The following is a 17,211-nucleotide window of genomic DNA, read 5'->3' as shown; positions in this document are numbered from 1 at the left end:
AACCCCTTTATTCTAGCCATTGAATGACTTCTTGGCTTCACAGAAGTGAGCACGAACTGATTTTGGTTTTACACTTGATGATGGTCCATAACTAGTCTCAGATTTCTACATGCAGTTCCGAACATCCAGATGCCAAGATGAACGCTGATGGTACTGCAGAATGCAATATAGCATTCAAGACACAAACTAGCCATAAACTTTAATCATCTAAAGTACAGTTTTACTTAAAGACAACAGTATCAGCCCAAAACCTTACTTGCAGTAGAACAACGGAACAGTAATTAAAAAAAAATAAAAAATAAAAAGTTTCTGACAGAGTCTGTGGAAATTTCAGGTAACTTAAATTGAACTGATGGAACAGGAGGTGTGGAACAGTAGTCCATGAAGAGATGATTTAGAAAAAAGGGGATTTTCGGCATTAAAAAACCCAAAAACATAGAATCACAGAATGGTTAGACATCGGAAGGGGCCTCTGAAGGTCATCTAGTCCAACCTCCCTGCTCAAGCAGGGCCAGCCAGAGCCAGTTGTCTCAGGACCATGTCCTGGCAACTTCTTGAGTATCTCCAAGGGTGGAGACACTACAACCTCCCTGGGCAACCTGCGCCAGTGCTCTCTTACCCTGACAGTGACAAAGTGTTTCCTGATGTTCAGAGGCAACCTCCTGTGTTTCAGTTTGTGCCCATTGCCTCTGGTACTGTTGCCGGGCACCACTGAGCAGAGCCTGGCTGTGTCCTCTTTGCACCCTTCCTGCAGGTATTTATACACATCGATGAGCTCCCCCTGAGTCTTCTCCAGGCTGAACAGTCCCAGCTCTCTCAGACTCTTCTCATAGGAGAGATGCTCCATCCTCCATCATCTTCATAGCCCTCCACTGGACTCTCTCCGGTATGTCCATGACTCAGGACTCCAGGTGTGGCCTCACCAGTGCTATTCAGCTGTTCAGAGGGGAAGGATCACCTTCCTCAACATGCTGACAACACTCCCCCTAATGCAGCCCAGGACACCATTAACATTCTTTGCCACAAGGGCACATTGCTGGCTCATGTTCAACCTGGTGTCCACCAGGACCCCCAGGTCCTTTTCTGCCAACTGCCTTCCAGCTGGGTGGCCTGTAAAACATTTACTGGTGCCTGGGGTTGTTCCTCCTCAGCTGCAGGACTTAGTGCTTCCATTTGCTGCAGTGCCTTTCTGTCATTTGTAACTTCTGAAAATGTTTTCTGATGACGTAAACTAATACTGTAGCACCCACAATAGTAGAGCCACAGGGTGAGAACCAGAAACAAGTCATTGCCTAATTGGGAAACAAAAGGGGCCAGAAACAGCCCAGAAGATGGAGAATATATATTAGCAGAGAATGGTGCACCAGAGCAGAGGAAGCTGAGGAGCAGAAGGAAAGATACATTTTAAGTGCAACACAGACTACAACTGTGTGTAGGAACCACTTTGTTTGTTGGTTTGTTTTAAAAACACAAATCAAACTCATTTCAGTGGAGTCGGCCAGAATTGTACCCCTAAGGCAAAACAACTTGTGTAGATCTGTATATAGAACTTGCAGTATGATTAAATTTATTAGCTATAAAATGTTCCATGAAACTTATCTATTAAAGTTATATCCAAAACCATTATTACAATATTTGGAAAAAAAAAAATCCTCTGTAAAGCTGTTGTGTATCTCTGCATAAATGTTCAAACAACTTGATACTCAAAAAAAATATTATTTAAGAAATAGATTTTTATTAAACCCTGCCTATTTCTATTCAAGTTAACAAAACCCTAAAATCCAAGAGTTTTTTCCAGGTATGCTGTGCCTAACAAAACAGTTACATGCTGTACTGTAAATACATAACAGAATCATGAGGAAAAAAAAATAATCTTTTCTTTGGCACTTGCTACTGACAAACATTTTACCAAAGCCCTTAACTTTTTAAAATAAAGAAAAGCACATAAAAGTAATGTTATAAAGGTCAAACAAAAGCATCTGGAAGGGTGACTGAATTTAATACAATTCCCACAACAAAAATCCCACACAAGAAGCTATGCAAAACATTTTACAGTGCATGTAAGCACAAAATGTAACTGAAATGAACTTTAATTTTATGCTGTCATTACTTTGACATGATTCAAGGTTGGGGTTTTTTGTGTTTGCCTTAAAATTTTCTGTGATATTTTTGATAAATATTTAATGTCAACTAGTAATTCATGTTCTTTTCAGAAAGATTTTTAAAATTCAGCTTCCTGCCCTTTAAAATCTTGTTCACTGTTTTTGCAAGATGCAGCGTGTCTAATTGTTCCTCTACATAACAGGTACTTAGCTACATCTGACAGAAGTTATCTGTATTTTAAAAAAACCCATTTGCTGTTAAATACAGAATATCAGATGCAGAATAATTATAATTACCTGAACCACTCCCATGCACGAATCTAGAAATATTGATCCTTTAGGTTCTTTTGATATTTTCTCATCTTTGTAGAAATTGAGATTATAGGATCCATCACCAAGTTGGATTAAGTGGAAAAATCTTCTTTTAAATGACTAGCAAAAAGAAAGGAGGAACGAAAAACAATTACAACACTAGTACTAATCAGCTTCATATTACAAAATCCCTAAGTGCTATTTTCAGAGTAGGTTATAGAAAAAAGCTTTTATTTACACATAACCTAATCAGTAGCCTCAGAAAATACAACAGAAATGAGTTTAAAAAAAAAAACTTAAAACCCTGCAGCAAGATTGTACTATATTATTTGAAAGCATTCTTGACCCATTGAAAGGTATTTAAAACTGACTCTACAATATTATAGATCATAGATTTTTACGGTTATCACAATAAATATAACAAGTTTGTTTATAAATAGAGGCATTCTAAAACAAAAACTCATACTACATACTCCCTTTTCTAGTAATAATACACTAGGCTTCAGTTAAGAAAATTATTTAAAACACTGGACTTCTCCCACATACTGGATTTTTAATGCATTTTTTCTGATTTAAGTAGAAAAAAAGGAAAGTAAGATTTCACAGATATAAATTACATACAAGCTTCCTTCTTTCATCCCACACTATTTTTTTTTTAAAAGAAGTTAACCATGTACAAATTGACTTTTCAAAGGCACAGTGATATTTAATATTGGTGTTCAGGTTTTACCACGGTTAAGACATTCTTAAACCTACTCTCATTGTCACACTGATTGCACTATTCATGTTGCCTTTGTACAGCCATCCTTGTTTTGTTATTCCACCCTTCTGAGACCCAAGAGATGCCGCATCCTGGAGATGAAGAAAGGGAGATGGGGGGAAGAAAAAAAAAAAAAAAAAGGTAATTTTTTGCATCACAAAGTGTATTTATCGAAAATTTCAGAAGTCATTTTTAAAAGATGGAATAGCTACGCTCTCAATGTAATGATAACAATTTACTATGAGTACCTGCTGAAATTCTATATCTTTCTAGTTCCAATTATTTTATTTAAAGACCAGGGATGAGATTGACCTCATCTAACTGTTGATAAGTAACCTGGCCACTTATATAGGCTTTCTCTATGGCCAGCAGGATGATCCAACTTCTAGATAGCTTATTATTAGTCAAGACAAACCGCACCAAAACAGAGGAAGAGAAAACTCAAAACATTTACTTACATTTACTTTGTAAGCTTTTTCATCTATTCTAATCATCCAGTGCAAGAATTTTTACCAAAAAGAACAATGTAAGCTCATGCTTATCCAAAACTTTATTCAAGATTTCTCAAACCATGTTGCTTTATATGTATTACTTCAAAGACATTACTTAAGAATTTACAGAGAACTAAGCCTTGAATGCTTGAATTTGATCTGCCCTTTTGCAGATCAGAATCAAAGCTTTCTAAAGAGAACAATACCAAACTTGGCAGTAATGGCAAGTTCACAAACAGCAGATCCAATGCATGCATCATCACACATCACACACACTGCCTGTATACCACTTCCATCTGCCAGTAGATGAAACTTAATAACTACATCAAAACCCAGAGGATGTTCACAACTACCAAAAAGCAGTACTCTACTATCAAAACCAATCAAAATGATAGATTTATAATTGCCACAGAATAAATATTAAATCACTAGTTCAAATAATATTTTAAAGTAGTACCAAGCTGACTGTACCATGGTTTCTATTTGACGTAACCCATTTTGACACAACAAAAACATTAATGAATTAGATATGTAGGAAAATTTTCAACCATCTAGAGGAGAAATACTCCTGGTAATTTATTACCCAAACATTCAAAATTAATTGAGTATCCAGTTGAAAACAAACCCACAGAACTTCCTCAAGTGCCTCAACTACTTTTTCTACTTCCTTTTCTCAGTTATTAAGAGAACATACAACAAAAAGTGATTACCTATGGGGTACACAGTCTTTAGTTCAACAACTGAACATTAAAACAAAATTTTGTAATAATATTAGTTTCTGGAACTAAATCAAGGGACATTCTGTGAAAAGTTACTAGTTAATTTACTTCCATCTTATGTAGTCTGTCTAGCTTGCATATTCATATGCACATGTGAACTTCAAAAATTCTGCAAACAGAAGGCAAAAGATGCATCAATCTGTTCCTTCAAAAATTCTAGTCAGCTTGATTCTATGGAAGTTAGGCCCAGTAAGGATGACATGGTCACCGACTATCAGAGCATCTGATATAACGCTCCAAAAGCATAGACCAGAAATACTGAGTAAATTTTCACATGCCCCAGTGAGTCTCACTGTCCAAGCAATACAGTCTACTTGTTTCATATTTTCAAGTCATTAGCACCCATCCCTGTTCTATTACCTAGATAACCATTTTTCTTTTACAATAATCAAGATACAGAGACAGCAACTTAAACCACTGGGTTGCCAACTATGATTCTCCACCTCTGCTAGCAGAAGTTATCCCCAAGGAAAGGATGATTTAAAACCACCTTTATAAGCGTAAGATGGTAAATTATTGTCAAAACCTGGCACAAAACAACCAATGCTTTTTGTAATTTCACAAACCAAACATAGGACCACCTGACATGACAAGAATTCCTTTATTACTCGTGTTAACAAAAATTACAATTTAGCTCTATTAAGACCCTTTTTCCAATTCCAAGTCTCTGAGGTGCATTGTTTCCCAACTCTGTTGAGCTACATGCTGTTTTCTAACAATAAAACTGACTGTCATTTGGGTCTCTCTAGTTACACCATTTATTTCTGTCAGGCAGAATTCCTGTCTACAGAGCCAAAAAGCTACTGAATCTTTCCAGCCAACCATCTGTTAATACAAAGGAACCCAGAACCTAGTTGCTAACACACAACTTTTACAATGAAAACATACTTCCTGTTTCCAACTGGTAAGTTAATTTCCTTACTTTTATTATTACTGCTCCACACTGTGCTTCACTTTTTTTTTTTTTTAATGATCTTTCCCACAAACTCAGCTCCAAAATTTACTTCCAACAGCAACTGTTTCAACAAAAACAATTCCTTTTCTTGATCCCATACCCCAGGCTGATTTAAAAATTCCGTTTACAAACATCAACCTGATGGCCTGATAGCCCGAATTAGTTTTGGAAAGGTAATTCTCCCCTTTTTAACAATGCAAAATTAAACTAATCTTTATCTGGCTTTCCTCCAATTTTTAATCACTTGCAGCTTTTTGTTTTCTATCATTGTCTCAGTAAATCAGTTTTCTTAAAAAAAAAAAAGCCATCAAAACAAACAAAAGCAAAACAAAAAGACCACCAAACAACTTTTAATCTAAGATTTGCATATATGCTTTTTGGCGTACAGAGAAGTTAACAGTTGAAAGAAAAACCTCTTGCATTAATTCTTCTCTTGAGGAAAGAATTTATGGCCCCCCCACCCTATTCCCATTACACTCCCTTTTCTTCCTAGCATGCTTTTTTCTTGTGTTTATAATTTAAGTTCCTCAAAGAGTAGCAAACCTCCTCTCCAGTGACTGTACCTCTGTAAGAGATATGACATTCCTGTGTGCTCTAACAGGAAATTGGGCAGAAGGAAACAGGAAGTTCTCTCCACTTATACTTCCTAGTAAAACACATGCCACCTGATAATAGCCAAGCCATAGTTTTTCAGTGTTTAACTAACTCCAGCCATAAGTATTTTTCCTAGTAACAATCAGTCAGTTATGTCTCCATTTAGTTTTTTTCATGTTTAACTCACCATTTTTTAAAAGACTTCTGTTGTCAGGAATATCGCAGTAAATAATGCCAAGTCTTTTTTACTTCGGTATATCAGAAATCATTATTATTCCCATCTTACTAATAGGAAAATTTGGATACAGATGCATGAAATTATTTGTCCAAATATCACAGTGCAGATTAATAGCAGCACTGGAGAAACGGCAACCTGAGACTCTACCTACTCACATGCACTCCCTGAACTACTTTTTCACATTTAATCCAGGAAAACTTGTAAGGAACTACTTTTATTTCACATGTAGCTGTTCTGAAAACAAGGACTTTAGAAGCAAAGTAATTGTCAAAGGGTAAAAACAAGAAAAAATAGTTTTATTTTAATTCTTTTCTGTGATGCAAGAGTTCAAGTACTTGTAAGAAAAGAAAACACTAGCATTTAAACAATGTTTTGAAATAGGGTGTGGTAAAAATTAAATCACACAAATAACAGAAGCAGTTACTGAAAAACGTCTTTGAGATTTGAAATACGCTTGAAAATTGCTTGAGGCTATAGATCTCTGGTTTCTCTAAGCCAATGACAAAAAAGAAAATACCTTAGAGTTTTAGTCAATTTTTTTAGCTTTTGTTTCCATGATGGATCTCCAGGTCTTACTCTATACTCAAATCTGTGACAAACTAATTTTAACTCACACTGTAGGCTATACTGTTATGCACACTTAAGTGTGTGGACTGTCATGTTGGAACAGATTCACCTATGATTTTATTCGACTGTGTGATTAAACTGTATGAAACATTTCTCTATGTATACTCATCTACACAGAAACAGTATAAGACAAGACAGATTTTATGAAAGCTGAAAGATTATACATCACCAAGTATTAAAACTTTCATTTCACCATCTGTCAAAACTTGTTCTACTCACATGACAGATCTCAGGAGTACAAGGCTATTTGAAAGCAAATAGGTAAAATAACCACGTCTGTTTCCCAATCAGGCTGTTCAAGCTAATCTGTTTTCATTCACTGACATCAACACTTAACCCAACTTGTAACTGCTCCTTACCCAACATTCCTTACTGAAAGCAAGAGAAAGTAAAGAATTGCTATTATCTCACCTCATCTTTATCTGCTTCTTCATCCACTTCATATAAATGAACTGGAAGCTTCTCCGATTTTGTCCCTTTACTAGGAAAGAAAACACTTCTAAAATACTAGAAATTTTGTGATTAGTTACATATTTTATAGCTGAAAAAATAAAGATGTTATTTTCCTAACTGAAGAGGAAAAACCACAAGAATAACTGAGTAAAAGCATGTATTTTTCATGAAATATATTTCTTAGCCAGCAGTTTTCCTAATCTGAACATCTGCCCACACTCTTTTGTTCTGCTTGTCACTGTCCTTATGTGTAACTGAAGAGAACCAAGTGCCTTCTCACTCGCTGCACTCCTAATATTTTAGGAGCAAGAATTCATACCTGCAACCATTGGCCCCTTCTAGGCCAATGCGTTTATTTAAATTCCTGTTCACTATCATGGTTTCTTTTCAAGGCAAGTAAAAAATAGGTATTGACTTTTACAAAACCTGTGAGTATATCAGAACTTTTCACAGGGAAAGCAAGTTATTTCTTAACTGACAGATGCAGGAGAGTAGGTAGGGAAAAGACATAGATCTTCCAGAGTTGTAGGATTTAGAGATTTCAGCCACTCTCAGATATTTTTAAGGGTCTAATCTCTATACTCTCCCAACAAAATTTTGAAAAAGTTGGAAAAGATTTCTCTAGCAGATGGTTCAGAGAGTCTGTAATTGACATATGTCCTGGTTTAGCTAGGATAGGGTTAAGTTTCCCCAGCAGTGGGGGGGAAGCTCTAGCTGGGTTATTCAATACCATGCTGACGTCACATTCTGGCGCCAAAGCGTGGCAGCGCATGGCAGCGCGGGACAGTCAGTTAACACTTGTGTTATGCCATCGCTCTGTTCTCACTGCTGTATGGGTAGATATTTTGCTCTGTTCATTGTTATCACTGCTACTGTTATTGTTATTGTTTGTTTTGTGGCTGTTGCACTGTTGTATTAAACCTCTCCTTATCTCAGCCCCGGGGCTTTGTATTTCACTCCCTTTGTGGGGGGAGGGGCAGCGGCCATGTGGTCTCAGACCCCGGCAGGGACTAAACCACCACAACATAATTAGGCTTTTGCTTTGAATCATCCTGTGAAAATCTGCACTAGTTCAAACACTTGCTCTAACCACCTTGGTTAGGTTCTATTCCCTAAGCTCCTAAAGAGTTCCAAAAGCTGCGTTTGAACTTACAAAACCAGGATATCACCATTTTAGTTTCATCTAAACTTTAGTCTGTTTTAGTTACCATACTTACATTCACATTGTCAATGATACAATTTCTTGTTTTGACCTGCCTATTAATAAGGCAGTATTATTATGCTATTTTTCCAGAAAATGGTTTAACAAGATTTTACGCCTTCAAGTTCATCAATATAAATTCCATCCAACAAATCTTTATCACCTCACTGACTACTAAACATTGCTATACCATATTTCAACTTACAGATTACATGTATTAATACATTTCTGTAATAAATATATTTATATTAAATACAATTAAAAGTTCCTTCACAAATTCAAAATCTTTATTAGATATTAGATAACATACGTACTTTGGAAGCTGTCGAAATTCTCCTGAGTAATCTTCATATCTATAGTTAACAACATGCCAGTCTGAATTGTAGGTTTTGATGCACTGTTTTAATGAAAACCAAATATCAATATTAATTGAAAGAGGATTAAGAGTATTCCCTAGAAACACACAGAAAAAAAACCTCTTAAGATATGGCTGTTTATGAACTACTACTGTTACATATCGATCTCTGAAATTTCTGTATACTTCCCTTCTTTTGTAATATAGTCTAGTGTAATATGGCTTTTGAAACAAGTGATGTTTCAACAGGACGTTATCATCTGCTAGACATGTATTTTATAAAACCAGTAGATGGTGAATACGCTCAGCATCTGGATTAACCATCTTCCGTTGTCTGAAAAGTTAAAGCAGCATTTTGCTGCAGCTGAGAACATGACTGAGCCTTCAGAAAACTCAGCATTAAAATATAGATACGTTATTAAAATAGAATATTCAGTTTCACACATACTGATACAGAGAAAATAAAAACATCTTTTCCTTAAATTTCTACTTCTAGTGCAATTAAATTAATATTTAAACTGCATGCTTGAAGCTGTTGAAAAGCAATTATGTCATTAAGCTCTGGTCTAGATCACAGGAAATACCATTTTACTCCACCCATATTGCTACAACATAAAAGTACCAATTTTTCTTGGCTTTGACCAAAATAACATGAAACTGACAAAATCTGTTCCCAGAAACCATAGAGTACAAAGCTTTATGTGTTACATGAACAGACTTACATGTACACAAACATAGCATCTAATAATTAAAAATATTTTCTTTATATTTCAAAATATAAAGTTAATACTTGCCAAGCAATTGTTTCTGCAGAAACTCATTAAACTTCATGAATTGCCAATAACACTCCTCCTTCCTTGTCTACCTTCTTCAATTTGTCTTAGAACTGCCTTAGAAGACTGTCATGATAGATGGAACCTGAAGTTATGGACTAAATGAATTCACTATACACATTGGAGGAGTGGCCCATAGACTAAGGGAATGATATTTGTGTGTATACATCAAAAAAACAGGAAAAGGGATGGTGAATAATTAGAATATATTGGAAAACAGGAAACCTGAGCATAATGTAAATGGTATGGAATAAAGAATGGATACTGTTCTGGTTTTGGCTGGGATAGAGTTTATTTTCCCTTCTTAGTAACTAGAATAGTGCTGTGTTTTGGATTCAGTATGGGATTTGATATGAGAAGGATGTTGATAACTCACTGATGTTTTTAGCTGTTGCTAAGAAATCAAGGACTTTTCAGCTTCCCATGTCCTGCCAGTGCACAGGTGCCCAAGAAGCCGGGAGGGAGCACAGCCAAAGCAACGGACCCAAACTGGCCACTGGAATATTCCATATCATACAACATCATGCTCAGTAGGTAGAGGAAGGTTGGTCAGGAAAGCAGGGCGGGGCAGCTCTCTCGCTTCCAGGATTGCAGTTTTGGGATCTTGGTTTCTCCAGGGTCGCTAGCCAGGAACAGGCTGGGTATCAATCAGCGGGTGGTGAGCAATCACAATTGTGCATTACCTGTTTGTACTTTCTATTATTGTTATTATTGTTTTATTTTATTCCAATTATTAAACTGTCTTTATTTCAACCTACGAGTCTCCCTATCCTTAAACCCTCCAATTCTCTCCCCCATTCTCCGTGGCGTTTGGCTGCCATCTGGGTTTAAACCACAACAGTTAGGTATTAAGGGTATGTATCACTGTGGATAAATCACTTTGAGGTTTGAGCAAGATTCAGCTATTTGGAGCTCCTTCAGTTTTTTTGGAATTACAACAGACATTTACTTGTTTCGATGTTAAAATATCATCTTAAAGTATATCAGTAGCAAACCAGTAGATAATATATAAAAGACAAAAATTGTAAACCTCACAATCCTAAAAGGCTTCAACAAGACATTAGATGAAATGCAACGCCACAGTCAGAACCAAGGGAATGTGAACATAAGCAAAGCAGATATGAGAAACTTTAGGTCTGAGGATGTTTCTTCTACATGTACCATACAAATTGAGCTGTCATAATGAACTCTGGCCTCTGCGAGTGTTAGTTCTGAATACCTCTGTTGCAGCAAACTGTGCAAGACTATTTTGAACAAACTATGAATGACTGGTGTGAAACATTTTATCAGGAAAAACAATTTACAATGATTCATTCCAGATTTACTATTGCTCCTAATATTATGTATGGAAATCACGCATGGCCATGGGAAAGCCAAAAGCATAAAGAAGTTGGGGGAGAACCATCTGCAAAAGCCAATTACACAAACAAAATAATTCAAAGCTATCCTGTCATCCTTATTTTCCAGCCACCAATGGAAAAAATACTAGGTTTTCCTGGAGTTTTTTCCTTGAAATCATTGACAAGTAAATGGCAATACATATACCTTTTTTTAAGGGCTATTTTTCCTGGTTTTTAAATGGCAAATGAAGCAGAAGAAAAACAATTCAGGTATAGTACCGTTATTACACACAGCCACATGCAATTCCAATATTACCTCAGTTACAAACAAACTTTGAGCTTCCTTCTCTGCATTTTCAGGAACTGTTGAACGAATGTATCGACTCTGCCGCTTCAATAATGCTGTCTGATAAACAACAAAAACAATTAATGAAACTTGCCATTGAAGGAAAGATGACACATTATGGCAACACTCAGTTATATCACTGTAAGACAGAAGCTCAGCAGAAAACATCCTGTGAATATGCCGCTTCAGAATAGCCAATTAATGCGAATTAATGAGGGTCTTTTACTGATTCTACTTTCTGAGCAAGTCCCAGAGATTTAGGATAGTAGCACTATGTGCTGAGGTTTCAGAGAAGGCCACAGCAGAAAGGACATTTCACCAAGTCTCACAGCCAAGGAGTACTTGCAGCTTAAAACCTGATGGAAGACAGATAGTAAATCTGTCTGCCATCAGTGCAGACTGCGATGGATATAGTTTAAGATTTCCAAAGTGCTTCTGTCGCAAGGTTGAATTTGCTAGTGAGACTTGATGTTACTTAGGATCTGGGAATGTATAACCAATTTGAAATTAGATTTCCCATTTTACTTATCTCAGGCTAGAAGGTATTTTCATGTTCTTGACAGTTGGCTCTGTTTCTGAGGTTAAAAATGTAATATATTTTACTGGTGTAAAATCTGGCATGCAATTTTCCGAGTCATCTTAGTTCCCTTCCCCATGCTTTAGGGCAAAGTAATAGCAAGATGTCCAGGGTTGTTAAGACAAACATGCTTGTAGGTGGCACTAAAGAACTGCTGAAAGAAAGACAAGTATTTTGCAGTGGGGTGTCTTAGCACAATGCGTACTTAAGTATTTAAAATAAATGTATAAATGTGTAGCTATTGTGGGCCTTTTTCCAGGTCACAGTTTATACAAAAGTTTATACATGCTGCAAAGTATAAATCAATAAAATTAGTCTTTAGTTTTATCAAGATGAAAAATAAGTATGTGTAACTTTTTCATACACAAAATATTACATAAAAAGAAAATCCCAAACCAACTCACACTCGAAGAAGTAGTTCTCAAAATTATTCACTTCATTTGAGGAAATAAGGTACCAACACCTACATTTCTATAGCAAAATCATAGAATCACAGAGTGGTTTGGGTTGGAAGGGACCTTAAAGATCATCTAGTTCCAACCCCCTGCCATGGGCAGGGACACCTTCCACTACACCAGGTTGCTCAAAGCCCCGTCCAACCTGGCCTTGAACACTTCCAGGGAGGGGGCAGACACAGCTTCTCTGGGCAACCTGTTTCAGTGTCTCACCACCCTCTCAGGGAAGAATTTCTTCTTTATAATCTAAATCTTCCCCCTTTCAGTTTAAAACCATTACCCCTCTTCCTATCATTAGACTCCCTGATAAATAGTCCCTTCCCATCTTTCCTATAAGACCCCTTTAAGTACTAGAAGGAAAATAATGGCAGATCTTAAATTTCCAGTGTTTTCTCTGGTGTAGGAAGGTATCTTCCTCAGCAATTCTACACTGAACAACAGGTCCACATGCAGGTATTTTAGAGGAAAAAACTAAAGTAGATGAAGGTGAGAGACAGAAGCCAGCCAACACACAAAGTTCCTCAAGTACATTTGACCTGTCTTCAGATATGTCCATTTTGGTTTGTTATTTCTCAGTTTTTGCCATTTTCCCTCCTATGTTTTTAACATGGGTGTTTTATATTTTTCTCTCTGCTTTGGAGGCATTCAAGAAGTTTCTATCATCTGATAAGGTTGTCTTCCTGCTCTGTGAATTTGGCAATCCCCACCTAGTGACAATGCTCTTATTCTATACAAGTTTCAACAGCTACAATGAACAGAGAAAGTACAAAATACTGCTGCTGACACCACATACTCGCTGCCAACACCTGTTTTAAAAATTATCTTCTTCTCTTCAGACACTCTTTGCAGAGTTGGCTGTTGAATACGAGCTAGTAAAATTTTCCCCCAAAACCACTTTGCCCTCCACGTCCCTTAGGATGCTTGAAATTATGGTTATTAACAGTTGATTATTCAAAATATTGGGAAAGGAATTTTAAAAAGCTGCAACAGTGTACAAGTGTTTATATATATATTTTTATATATATATAAAACTTTATATAACCAATTAAGGTTATTAATGAAGTGTTGTATCTTACTGGTAAAATAGGGACTGTGCAAAATGCAGCAAAAATGGGGAGAAAAGCATTCAACAATCACATACCCAGGCCATCCTTACTTCAGATGTTACACAGAGGTAAATGATCAAGAAGCAGTGACAGAAATTGTTTTAAAATAGTTAATGGAAAAGATGGTATGCTGTATGTTAGGTCATGCCCTTAAAGCTACTACGTGCCAGAAGAGACTTATAAGTTGCATGGAAAGTGTCAAAAACTGTATTATAAGGTAATTTCCAAACAAAATTGAAGTCTTTATTTAGAATAGTTGGCTAAAGACCAAAGGAAAAACACAAAATAGTTTTTAAAAGAAAAAAGTCATAGTGAAATTTCTTTGAACATTTCAGAATAAGTTATTGTGTTTTGACCAGTTTACTTCGTAAACTCTAAATACCTCAGAATCACAGAATCATCTAGGTTGGAAAGGACCTTGAAGATCATCTAGTCCAACCGTTAACCTAGCATTGGCAGTTTCCAACTACACCGTATCCCTCAGTGCTATGTCGACCCTACTCTTAAACACCTCCAGGGATGGGGACTCCACCACCTCCCTGGGCAGCCCATTCCAACACCTAACAACCCGTTCTGTAAAGAAATACTTCCTAATATCTAGTCTAAACCTTCCCTGGCACAACTTGAGGCCATTACCTCTTGTCTTATCACTCATTACTTGGTTAAAGAGACTCATCCCCAGCTCTCTGCAACCTCCTTTCAGGTAGTTGTAGTGGGCAATGAGTTCTCCCCTCAGCCTCCTCTTCTCCAGACTAAACAACCCCAGTTCCCTCAGCTGCTCCTCGTATGACCTGTGCTCCAGACCTTTCACCAGCTTCGTTGCCCTTCTCTGGACACGCTCGAGTAATTCAATGTCCTTTTTATAGTGAGGGGCCCAAAACTGAACACAGTAATCGAGGTGCGGCCTCACCAGTGCCGAGTACAGGGGTAAGATCACTTCCCTGTCCCTGCTGGCCACGCTATTTCTGATACAAGCCAGGATGCCATTGGCCTTCTTGGCCACCTGGGCACACTGCTGGCTCATGTTCAGCCAGCTGTCAATCAACACCCCCAGGTCCCTCTCTGACTGGCAGCTCTCCAGCCACTCCTCCCCAAGCCTGTAGCCCTGCTGGGGGTTGTTGTGGCCCAAGTGCAGCACCCGGCATTTGGCCTTATTGAAGCTCCTACAGTTGGCCTTAGCCCATCGCTCCAGCCTGTCCAGATCCCTCTGCAGAGCCTCCCTACCCTCGAGCAGATCAACACTCCCACCCAACTTGCTGTCATCTGCAAACTTACTGAGGGTGCACTCGATCCCCTCGTCCACATTATCAATAAAGATGTTAAACAGGAGTGGCCCCAAAACCGAGCCCTGGGGGACAAACCGAGCCTCAGGGGACATGGACTAACAATTCATATCAGTTCTTCTTTAATACGTAGCTTCTCTGAGGTGGTAAGAGTTACAAACTGAATGCGACACTGACCATGACTACAGAACAAGACATTAAAACATTTGTTACAAAAATCTTGCCTCTGAATTCCTGCAAGTATTGTTACTAATCATATGAAAAACACACTTATTAAATTACATTTCAGTTATCTGACTGCATTACCTGAAAAAAAAAGTTACCCAAATTAAGCATAAATATTTGTCTCCAGTTTCTACCAAATAATTTCAACTTTAGCACAAATTCAATAGTGGTATCAATCTACCTCTTCGAAACTACATAGCTGCTTCTGTAATCTACCAAAAATTGTAGAAGTGGTATCTAGTGCTGAAAAGTAAGTATTTTCAGTGTCATTTTAAGTGTTAGTTTTAGGGCCATGCTGGTAACAAAAAAGCCTTACTCTTAATGTCTTTGTAAGTTAACAGGGCTTGGCTTCCTTTTTAGGCAAGTGTTTTTTAGATTGTAAGCAGTTTAACCTAAGAGCAATGAAAACCTTCGTAAAAATAAAAACTGAATGTTCTAAGAGGAAATGGTTTGAACACGTTTTTAGACAATGGTAGGAATTTCCACCTACAAACTGTTCTAAGTGCATATACAGGTAGTTCAAAATATTCTAGCTCACTACTTTAAATTCATCTTCTGGAGGATGAGGACAGCACCAAACATTTAAGCCAAGGCTTACCAAGAGCTGCCCACACATTGTGTGACCACAACAAATTAGGAAAAAGTAATTTAAAAAAATATATGTGAAGCAGAATGTCAAGTACAGAAAACATGTAATTATTTAAATGATTCAAGTGATATTGTCAACCATATCAAGACTAATGGTTTCAAACCTGTAAATATGATTATGGAAAACTGCACAGGGTTAAAAGGTTTAACCTGCAAATAAAAGAACTAAGCACATAAAGGGATTTCTGTTGCCTGACTTAGTAATATTTTCTTAATACACTGAATGACAGATTTAAATACATTGTGTTGTTGAAAACAAGCTAGATAACTCAAAGTAGTATTGGAGGGTCATGTGTACAATAAAAATATTTGGACTTTGGGCCAGCAAATCTTAGAAGGAAAAAAAATTTGATAGCATAATAATAAAGTTTGATAGTACAAACCAGTCTTCATATAAATCAAACTCTGCCAAAGACTATATAGGGGTAATACAGAAAATGGATGCAGATATTACACTGCTGAGGTATAAAGAAACAGGAAGTCTGACTATGTTCCAAAATTGTGACTACCTGAAGGAAAACCTCTGATGCAACACACTTTAGTGACTGCCTTGATGAAAATCTGTCCATAGAATCTGAACAAAAGATGACAAAAGACATTACAGTTTGTGAACAAAATTGAGCCATATCCTTTAAAGGATCAGACTGAGAGCTATGGATCAGCTTCAGTCATACAGGCCTGAGGTTAAGAATTGCAGAAGAGGCCACTTGAAACAGCAATTAAACACTTCAGACATCCCACAGACTGCTCAAACAAAATGCCTTAGGATATTCTGGATAGGTTTGTTTCTTCTCTATTGATAATTCAGAGCTATTCACCAGAATGACCCCTGGTACATGAACTAGTCAATTAGAAAAGAGGACGCTTAGCAGAAGTATCCTTGATTCCTCTTGATCTGCAATACTGAAGAGCCCCACTGTAGAAGGGGATCAGGGTGGTATAGCCCACTCATGTCCTTCAGTCCCAAAGCCAATACCTAGTGTAAGGCATCATCACGAGTGATCTAGCATTTGAACCCTCGTATCATTAGATAATGTTATAAGCAGTACAACTTCCTTTCATAAAAAGTCTTACTTGCAATCCTTCAACCTCTCACATGTGGCTGAGAACACATGAAGCCCAAACTACGCTCTAGATATCTGTAGCTTGTTAAAACCAAAATTTTTACTCAGTGTGGGAAGGGTACAAGTAGAGTTGTTCATGTAAGAATCAGTGAAAATGAAGTACACAGACTATATTAAAAACAGAGTCCAGATGCACTCAGGTAAATAACAGGACAGAGAGAATTAATGGAAAACTCAACACATGTAATTTATGGGACTTTATATGCCCTTCTGTAGAAATACACCAACTCATCACCAATTTTCTTCATAATAAACAAATTTCACTTCAACTACTGGGCTGAATGAAGTGCTCAGCTTTTCAGGTAGGTTTCTACAGGACAATTCTAAGGTTTTCAACCATGATACAGTCCCTAAAAGTATCTAATTTACAGACAGTTCAGATGTCTGCATATTCTTCAAATATAGGT

General features: G+C 37.1%; 1 protein-coding gene across 14 annotated transcripts in view; it reads right to left on the bottom strand.

Annotated features, from left to right (window-relative positions):
* Positions 1 to 17,211, bottom strand: part of DOCK9 (dedicator of cytokinesis 9) — a 136,392-nt gene that overhangs the window by 82,540 nt on the left and 36,641 nt on the right. For all 14 annotated transcript variants that reach the window (XM_074815399.1, XM_074815412.1, XM_074815405.1 and 11 more), the window contains exons 3-7: positions 11,357 to 11,446; positions 8,827 to 8,909; positions 7,270 to 7,339; positions 3,171 to 3,266; positions 2,400 to 2,534 (exon numbers count right to left, since the gene is read on the bottom strand). In XM_074815399.1, coding sequence (XP_074671500.1) covers positions 2,400 to 2,534; positions 3,171 to 3,266; positions 7,270 to 7,339; positions 8,827 to 8,909; positions 11,357 to 11,446 — 474 coding nt within the window. The remainder of the gene's footprint in view (positions 1 to 2,399; positions 2,535 to 3,170; positions 3,267 to 7,269; positions 7,340 to 8,826; positions 8,910 to 11,356; positions 11,447 to 17,211) is intronic.

This window comes from Strix aluco, chromosome 2, assembly GCF_031877795.1.
Source record: "Strix aluco isolate bStrAlu1 chromosome 2, bStrAlu1.hap1, whole genome shotgun sequence".
NCBI lineage: Eukaryota > Metazoa > Chordata > Aves > Strigiformes > Strigidae > Strix > Strix aluco.
This window is presented reverse-complemented; position numbering and strand designations above follow the sequence as displayed.